Below are 10124 nucleotides of genomic sequence, written 5' to 3'. Positions count from 1 at the left end.
AATTTTGCGACGAACAAGCAATACACTGTCAAAATTCGGGTGGATTCTGTTCGTTTCTTGAAATCATTTTTGTGTAAAATAAGAGTGATAAGCCTTTGTCAATAATGCTGCACTTTGACGGAATCGGGATGATTCGATGATCATTTTCGAAAGAATTTCAATTTTTGCGCTACATCATCTCGACGTCGCCGCGTCGGCAAACGGTAATAGCGGGATCTTGATCGGCCGGATCGGCCACGCGCGAGCGTTCGCTAACCTCCGTGCTACAACGGTTGTCACTGGCAACCGATGATAACAAAATGCTTGTTAACCTCCCGTTATGCTGCTTTCGTGTAATTATCATTGATAATTTTAAATGCGGACGTTTTTGTCACGCTTCTCTCAATGCAGATATTTTCAAACTACTAATCTTGCTGCTCGCCTAGCTGCAAACAGAGAAAGTCAGTCCAACGAAACTCATCGCGCAGAATCGTCAATGACATATCGTATACCGCTACCTGGACTCGGGTGAAGTTGGCGCTGGTCGATTTTGCCAGATATTTCAATTCCACCTGTTCCGCCAGTTAGTACCGAATTTTCGACAAAAAGTTCGAATTTTGAGATTTATTTCTGGGTGATTGGTTTGACGAATCCCGGAAAATTTTTGATATCCGCGCTCAGGATTTTGCGTATTTTCAGAAAAAAAAATTAAACCCTATTTTTGTTCTCGAAATCGAAAAATTTTTTTTCGCGCGCAAAAACGGCTGTTTCTAAAAAAATTTCGACTTCACTATCGGAGAGATCGTTGCAAATCCTTCAAAAATCACGCAAAAAATTTCTCAAATTATCACACGGCTAGATTTTGGAGGGGGGTGGCCACCTTATCGTGGTCACCCTGTATATATATATATATATATATATATATATATATGTCAGATACGATAATACGTTCAGATAACGAATAGGTTTACTTGTCAGGATCTAATGACCTGAACGTATGTCACGCGTCTGGTATATAAAAAAATGACAAATAATAGAAAAACGATGTACTTCACTGGCTGTCACATTGACACAGCTTACATGCCTTTTATTAAGCTTCGATACAAGAATAATAAAATATAAAATCGAACCACTCGGTAGCAATGTTAGTAGAGTGTATCACGGAGAGCCTGTTCTAATTAAAAACGTCATGTCGTAACCAATGACCAAGAAAGTATAACCCGGAGAGCTGTCCCCCACTCCACATATCTTGGCGTCTTCGTGACACAACCCACTCGTGGTCCATGCACCACGCATTACCACCGTGGTAGGTTCTTCTAAGAACCCTTATTGATTCCTAGCCGGCGATCATATAAACAGGGCGTGGTGCGCGACTCCATCACATGGCACCTGATAATTGAGTCTTAGTAAACATCGGCGAGCGAGAAATCGAGAACGCTGTTTTAAAACCTTGATTTCCACGGCGATGCGACATATACATATATAATATATATAATAAAACGTCTTGACGAGCAGGGCACATCATTATCGAATCCGCTCAATTCGCGGTATGGGAAGTCTTGAGCCCCGGGGTATTGGCGGATCCGTTAAATTGATGAATCAGAGCCTCGCGATTCACCCAAGTTGATAATTTCTAAATACAAATAACAACTGCCCGGTTGCCGAGTTTACGCGTCCTAGTTCGAATCACCTCGTGGCGTCTTTTGAAAACAACTTATGAACATAATTAATAAATAATCAAAACATGTGCCAACAAAAAAAAAATTAATCAGAGTACATTGGCACACATCACCTTTTGGTGATTATAGCCATTAATTCAATATAATAATAATATACGGAATCTTGGACCCTGTTGGTCTTCTAAGCCAAATACTGATATATATAGAGCCGAATGATCTTTTGCATTTTCTCGCTACCTCGTGGTATATTACACACGTGTCAACGGGTTGCATATATGTATGTAATTCTATGCTTGTGTGGAATGTAACAGAGAAAGGGAATCTCCGCGGTGTAACGCCGGGCTAGCGAGCGGCGGGGAGTGGGAGGGGGGCATACACACGTCCGTTGCGATGAAGAATATTATACTATGGGTGCGTTCGGGGAGTCGCTATCCGCGCTATCTAGCGCTAAAATTTGTTCACGGAGCCCGACGGTGGTGCTATCAAACGTGTTTGTGACGTCATCAATAATGGCGTGTGACGTCATAACAATTCACTGTCAATGCTATTTTTTCCGAGGTGGTGTAATGACAACGTTAGTGTTTGCGAACTCTGTGAACTCGAACGCTATCAGTACTCATCGTGATCCTAACCTCCTTCGATCATCGAGCAACCAGGATTCCGACAGCAAAATGAACAATTCCGTCGAAGTCGTTTTCCAAGATCTTGATGCTAAGGAAGAGTACACGTTGCAACTGTCACCGAACACTGCTCTAAGAGCACATAACGGTAAGTTTTATCTTGATTGAAAGCTTAGGTATGGATCTAATTCTGTTTTCGTAAGCATGTCTTTTATTTCTCAAAACTGAAGTGGTTTCCCCAGTCAACAAATTTTGTAACTCCTGTGCTTGTTTTCCATTAATAATTACGACATATTTTATATCTTTTGATATCCAATGCGCAATATTTCCACAGGAAGAACTTTTAATAAACAATTATTGCACGTTCAAACTGCTCGGCATAAAAATGTCATTAAATATACGACGGTGCGCTACATTTCTATTGTGAACGTTTTTTTCTCAATTGCTCGTTTTCTACATGTATTGCACACAGATTTGGATTTTGTAACTAACCTCTTGAACGTTGTCCGACAAGAATGCAATCTTAGTATTGCGGGCGGAGGTGAGATTTTCGGTTTTCTATGTGATCATAATAATTTCTACCCTAGTTACTCAACGCATATTTGAAACAATCAAACGATTTTAGCATTCATTAATATGGTGATTAAATTTCAGAGGCTTCTCAAGCTGCTTCAAATGATGGAATGCTCGGTATGTAATTGTTCAAATTGATTATGTGGCTTTTCCTGATGTCCGATAACTAATTGAATTTTCTTATTCTACAGAAGATGCTCAGGATGCACTGGACGAAGACGAGGAAATGAATGAGAATTCTGCCGCTGCAAACAAGGAAAGTAAGTACACAATCTATAAAATAATCTATTTCTGTATTTTTACATTTATGTTTTGCGTATTGTAGTGCTCAATTTGTATTACAGACTTCAGATGGTCTGAATCAGCTATAATGTTGCTCCTGGAAGAGTATCGGCTCCGAGAACCTTCGATGTCTTCTGGCAAGACTAGTCACGTCAAAGCCTGGAAGGAAATCGCAACGGTAATGAAGCTGAAAGGCCATAACGTGTCAGGCAGACAATGCATGACAAGATTGAATACAATGAAGCGGACGTACAAGGCCATCAAAGATCACAACGGCAAATCAGGCAATAACAGGCGCACATGGAAGTATTATGACGTAAGTAGTATGACAATTGATATTACTTTATTTTTAAGATAGCAGTCTCGCCGCGAATTGATTTGAATGAAATTTAGATTTTCGCAAATCACTGTCTTGCCGGTATCGAATATACAGAGTTGATCGGAGGGATTGCGTGAGAAAACTGATTACGTGAAATCAATAACGAATCGCCTAAAAAAGCCGTCATGTCATTAAACGAAAAAATCTCTTCGAGTTCTCCATTTCCGTTACTTTTGCAGCGACATTACGAATATTTTTTAGGCAATGGAAAGTCTGATTGGGCAAAAACCGTTCATGGCTCCGCTGGCGACTATTTCCTCAACCGCACCTCAGAATGATGTCGAGAGTAGTAGCTCATCAGTTGCCAGTGCAACTAACCAAGTTACTCGTGAGTAAAAATAAAAAATTATCTATTCAATAATTATAACAATGATTTTTACCGCGTTGAAAATATCGATGAATCTTCTAGGCAAACGTAAAGCATCCGACGCAGTGGACAAACTTCTAGAAGCTCGCGAAGCAGCTGAAGAAGGAAAAGAGAGGAGACACAAAGAAAGGATGGAAATGCAAACAAAAATGATACATTTTCTCAGTCAACTTGTAAGGAAGGAATAATTCATTAATTACTTTGTGACAATGGATCTCAAATGCTGTGATCAAATATAAACTCTAAATTTGTTTTTGTATCCACTCTTAATATATTTCAGTTCATTTGTTTTTCACACGAATACTTTAAACAATTTTCATACTTTTCATCACTTTCAGTTGTACAAGTCATCGATGTCGTTGAAATATATGCTTTGTTTTGGTGAAAATGTCTTAGGAAATTAAAACGCGCCACACATTTCTCACACGTAGTTGCCCTGCTATTGCATTTCTTTTAATCAGTCTTGCATCGTCAGCATGACGTACTCGTTCATTTTCGGCGATGTTACAGTCCAATGCTTCTTCTTCCTCCACTTCAATGTTCAGATCATTATCTCTTTTTAAGCATATATTGTGCAAGATGCAACAAGCAAGAATATGTGTCGGTATCCTCTCGACTCGATCGATTGCAAGTACCGTTAGCAGACTTCGGAAACGACCTTTCAGGAGACCGAAGGCTCTTTATATTATATCATATTATATTGTTGGCGAAAGATAAATCCGCAGCCCAAGGATGTCGCGATGCGTGAAGTACACTTGGACATAATAAACAAATACAAGAAGTTCGTGCATACCAGGCCGGACTTCGCGGAAACCTCCGAAGGGGATGAAAACGCTGACGGTAAGAATCTGCAAACCATATTTTTTGTATAGCATGAAATCATGTGATTGATTGGCTATCACAGAATATTACTGTACCTACTACAATGTATATATGTGATACGTGTTCTTTATGCCTACCAGATCCACCTTCGATTCGTCTATTTGATTCTGAGGAGACAGTGGTCCTTGCAAAAACTTGTGATGCCGAAAGAGAATTGCCTATTGCCAGAAGACGATTGTTCGACGACTGTAACGAGAAAGATCAGGGAAACATGGCGAAAGATCGAAGTTTATCTGGGAACGGCTTATCAAGTGATAGCTCACAACGTGCGCAAACTGCCGAGGCACCGCGGCAAGGATCAGCATCGCACCGGTTGACTCGCAGTATCACAATACCTAACCTAGATTCATCCGAAGGACAGGCATCTTTCACCGGATGTGGCCTTCCGACATCTTGGTGCGATACGTCATCGCGAAGCACCAAGTGTCGTACACCTGTGTACGACAAGTCTCGGCTGAGACTTCAGTCCAGGCGCGAATCTCCGTTGATGCCGGATGCCAGTCCGTCACTGCCAGTCACCCGGCATTGTCGACCGAGTTCCGGCGATGACAGTTTTTGTTTAAGCGATACAAGATGCAGAATACGAGCCAGTCACGGTGAGTCTTAATATTTTTAAATGAAAAGTTCGAGGACCCCAAAGCTACGATTGGGAATTTGTTATAAATCGTCTCTATAATACATTTTTCATCAACTTGAAATAATCCCCTGGGCCGTTTTTTTTATTTCTTAAAAATTCGTCAAAATTGCTACGTATAATAACTTAAACGCTAAATAAGCTGGTTCATTCTAATGATACGAGTTTGAATAAATATTTAAGTAAGTTAAAGTACTTGCAAATCATTATTGTAATAGTAACATGAATATTTTATTCAAGTATTTTTCAACAATCACTAAAAACTAGCCATATTTATAAAATTCATAAAATAATTTTTTTTTTTGAAAAAGAAATTTTTATTTGAAAAAAGTTACACGAACTTACAATGTGTATGTATTTTGTTGTTAGTACGTTTTGAACTAAAAAAAACTCAAAGTTACATAAAACAAAGGAGTAGCACGCATTCATTTTATGTAAACAAACCTATGTAAACAAACCTAACGCTTTGGAAGATTATTTTGTTCGCTGTTGAATTATTATTTAAAGGTGCATTATTACTAACGATCGATAAAGTAAATAATTGTCATATCGATAAATAGTAAAGTAGGATAAATATTCATGTTACTATTATAATAACGATTTGCAAGTACTTTAACTTACTTAAATACTTATTCAAACTCGTATAATAAGGATGAACCAGCTTATTTAGCGTTTAAGTTATTATACATAGCAATTTTGACGAATTTTTAAGAAATAAAAAAAACGGCCCAGGGGATTATTTCAAGTTAATGAAAAATGTATTATAGAGACGATTTATAACAAATTCCCAATCGTAGCTTTGGGGTCCTCGAACTTTTCATTTAAAAATATTAAGACTCACCGTGCAGTGAGGGTACCTCACAATCCAGAAACCGTACTCCGCGCATGCGGGAATCAAGCCGCAATTCGTCGCTGACGCCTGGAAATCAGTCGTCCGACGTTGTCATCCGTCGCCGTCCCGTGGCCGCACTTATGCCTCGGATGGTTGCTCGTGGTGTGCGACAACAGCGTGCTTTTGAACCAGTCGTAACGAACTCAATCCGTAAGCGTGCTGACATTCCACAGGATATGGTAAGGAACATGTTTCAAAATCGGGTAACTTTAACATCACATTTTACAGTAATGTTCAATTATGGATTCCCAGTGGCTGACTTCTTTTTATCAACTTTTTGGAAGACGAGTTTCCTTTATACGTGTATCTGATGGGTCATGGCTGACGGAGCAGGTGTCAGGAAGAGCCGGATAAACCATGTCTATGTTCACTCACAGCTACCATCCTCCAACCTCGAATTTTGCATAACATGACTGTTTATCAAATTATAATATCCCTAAAATTGATAATCGGAATGTTGATGATTTTTATAGGTTCAGCGCATCGTACAAATTACAAAAACCAAAGTGTAGAAAAGAAAATTATCTCCAAAAAAGTCAAGAAAAAGATGTTAGTCATCCATACTTAATTGAACATTACTATATGTATACCTGCCTGCGTAAAATCAATACTGACCGCACTGCATGCTAAATACTTGATAGATGCATATCATCGACTCGACAGGTACAGATTAGCGAAGGCATCACAATTAGTCGCGACGCGTGGGAAGTTATGTTGCATCAACCGGACTCTAGGTTCGTAAAGGACGTCGCTGTGCTCATGTGGGGGGAAGATATGCTTGCACAACGTTGCATAGACGTTCGGTGAGCCAATCGTTATTTAGTAGACGGTGAACCACAGCGTACCGAGTCAACGCCCGAAAAGTATGAAACAGTCAAAGGTTAGATGGGGCCTGTAAACTTCATATTATGCTCTGTGCACTTGAATTGTCGCAATACCCGGGAAAAAATTAAAAAAAAAAATGTGACCTGTGATCACGTGCAAAACAAATGTCAAAATCGGCCCACACCGACCAATTTGTAATGCGATAATTATGTAGCCGAGACCTATATTATTTCGAACGTTGACGCACGTGACTTGTCGGTTGAAGTCGTGTTTTAAACGCAGCGTCATGAAACATGTTTGTTCGATATTTTGTTATTAACTCGAGTGGCGGATACTGACATATGTACGCTTAATTGATTCGCCTGAGTACGATGCATCGAGCCGTAAGCTGCGCTGCATTCTCATCATAGAAATATATGATACCATTTTCTTGTTTGCAGACTGCCTCTTTCACAAACTAACCGAAGCACGGTTGAGAGGGAGACAGCGAGCTGCCCGAATGTCGAAGGTCTGGAGGTACATATCTAGCAAGATATACGATGTACCAAAGAGCAGGCACCTTCGACAGAGATTCGTACGTGCTCACGAATAATGCTGGTATACACTACAGTTGTATTTTTACTTTTGAAGAGTGATTCGTACTTATAATATGTATCCTAGTCTGACATTTATACGTGCAGAGTATTTATATGTCTGAATCGCGAGATTATATCATTTTTAAGTTTTATTTTTTATACTTATGGAGTTTCGTCGATTAATTATTGTATTTGTTGACGAAAAAGAATTATGTACGCTCCACTTTTTTTTTCTGTTATTTTCAGTATTATGTACGTTTAGTACTAAGCAAAGTGTATCTGACAACTGCGGCCGACTTGCAAAAAAAAAAAAAAAAAATAGCGAACCAGACACTGGATACGTAAACATCTCTTCTTTTTTATTTTCTAAGTTTTTGGTTGTGTACCTGAACAGTGGGTGGAAGAGGGATTCATACCTACTGGCAACAAAAATTTGTATGAGCTAGGTTTTTGTTGCTTCGTAAAAAGTATTACGTACGTACTACAAGTATGTCGCATGACAGTACTGATGTGAAAAATTTCATAAATTATCTAAAAACTTGGGAGATTTTTTTTTCGACAGCTTTTTTTTTTTTTCAGTCCTCACTGGAAATTTTGTTGGATATGTCAAAGAGAAAATTCCTCAAAAGTTACAGCCGTTAATATTAATTTTAAGTACTTTTCTAAAGCGTGAAAAGATTTTACATCCAAAATACAAGCAAATCGATTTTTTTTTTCAAAGTTCGATAACTGCCGCGTTTTATGCTATCAAATTGTTATTGGTTTCGATTTACTTAGGATGAAACAATCTACAAAAGTGCCTATTGCATCGAATGTGTAACTTGTATTGATGAGTTTATAAGTTGGGTAAAAAACTACTTCAGTGACCTGTATCAACTATAACTATAAGATGTTTAAAAAATGTGTTACTAGATATAAGTACATTTGTGCATATAATATTCTTCCATATTATTACAAAGGCCGTCCAACAGTAATTCGTGTCATTTTTTTTATATCAACTGTTCAATTTATTTATATTTTAAGAAGACCCCATTACGACGTAGTCGATTAGTCAGGAATTCCTAGAATCTTCTGACAATAAGCGTAGTCATAGTGACGTACGTAGTTGCGTTGTAAATAACGTCGGAGTATGTCGTAAATGACGTCGAAGCGCGGCGTAATTTGCGTAGTAAGTGACGCAATATATTATCCCAAATTCAGTATACTCTATGATAATCGTCTGGTGGGTGCCTTCGGGCTTGCTTTCCGCCGTCGAAGTTGACGTTATTGCGACGTGAGCACGACTCCATGTCCGCTGTCGATATTTTCAATAGAGATTGAATCTGATTGTTCTTCTGCCATGTGTAAGTACTTTATTTATGAAGTCATGATTCATTTGGGCAGCAATTCAAGCATATGAAGCTGAAGCTTAGCTTGAATTGCTGCCCTAATTTCATACTGTAAGCTTGTTCTACGATTCGCTTACGAGACTATTACATATCCTGAATCATGGTCGCGTAGCGTACAATCTGTCAGCCTTCAGCTTCTCACTTGGTAGAGTATCGTTGATAGCTATTAACTAATATATAAGTGCCAAGTATAGTTCCTAGTCATAATTAACAAGGTGGATCTCCGTTGTGTTCCATTTGGAATAATCTTAATTGACCATTGGATTTAAAACCATGTAGAATAATTATAGAAGGTCAATGATGGTTCAAAATTTAAGCAAGTTGCCCATGACATGAACCAATTACTGAAAAGTAGATAGGTGATGGCTATTCACAACATCTCCACAACTAAGGAACTATATAATGTCAGACGTCATTAATCATTCTCTAGCTAAATGGAATTATATCCCACAGCTGCAGTTGCAGGCAATGGTTCAGACAGAAGTACCAAGAAAAGTTCTGTACGGCAGTCAAGAAACCGACTTTGGGAGAAAAAGGCACATTCTCCAAGTGTCTCACAAGACTCTTCCGATTGCAACGATTGCAATGTACGTGCCTCATCACAAGCCAATAATGCTTTGCCCAAAAGTGTGAAGCCAAAACTGGATCCTAAGAAAGACTTCCCAAAAAACAAAAGAGATATGAAGGGTGAAAAAAAGGGGCATTCCCTAAGTCCTTGCTCTGAGTCCCCCGACTCTAACGATAGCAATGTACGTGCCTTATCATATGCAATCGATACTTCGCCCAAAAGTCACTACCCAAAATCAGTACCAAAGACTTTCCGCGAAAAAAAATTAGATATGACAGGTAATTCGTAGATTGTGGAAATTTTGATAAGATAATCAAAACAACTTGCTATCTTTCTAGGTACGCAGAATAAATTGAAGTTTGTTCAATTCAAGATCCCCTCAATTGATGCAACTTCCACCAGTAAACATCAAAGTTCACATACAGCTGAAAATGTGTTACCAAAAAAATTACAATCGACAAGTGGTAAAAGTCATTTGCAA

At 38.7% G+C, this 10124-nt stretch overlaps 1 protein-coding gene across 1 annotated transcript; it reads left to right on the top strand.

The window, feature by feature from the left end:
• The first annotated feature begins 2109 nt into the window (after positions 1–2109).
• LOC124305556 (uncharacterized) lies at positions 2110–4067 on the top strand. Its single transcript, XM_046765132.1, has 6 exons — positions 2110–2426; positions 2933–2968; positions 3043–3111; positions 3196–3449; positions 3714–3840; positions 3922–4067. Exons 1-6 carry the CDS (start codon positions 2168–2170, stop codon positions 4065–4067), a joined length of 891 nt encoding a protein of 296 aa, XP_046621088.1. The 5' UTR covers positions 2110–2167.
• The last annotated feature ends 6057 nt before the right edge of the window (positions 4068–10124 follow it).

This window comes from Neodiprion virginianus, chromosome 5, assembly GCF_021901495.1.
Source record: "Neodiprion virginianus isolate iyNeoVirg1 chromosome 5, iyNeoVirg1.1, whole genome shotgun sequence".
NCBI classification, from domain to species: domain Eukaryota; kingdom Metazoa; phylum Arthropoda; class Insecta; order Hymenoptera; family Diprionidae; genus Neodiprion; species Neodiprion virginianus.
Note: the sequence above shows the minus strand (reverse complement) of the source record. Positions and strands in the feature narration are given on the sequence as shown.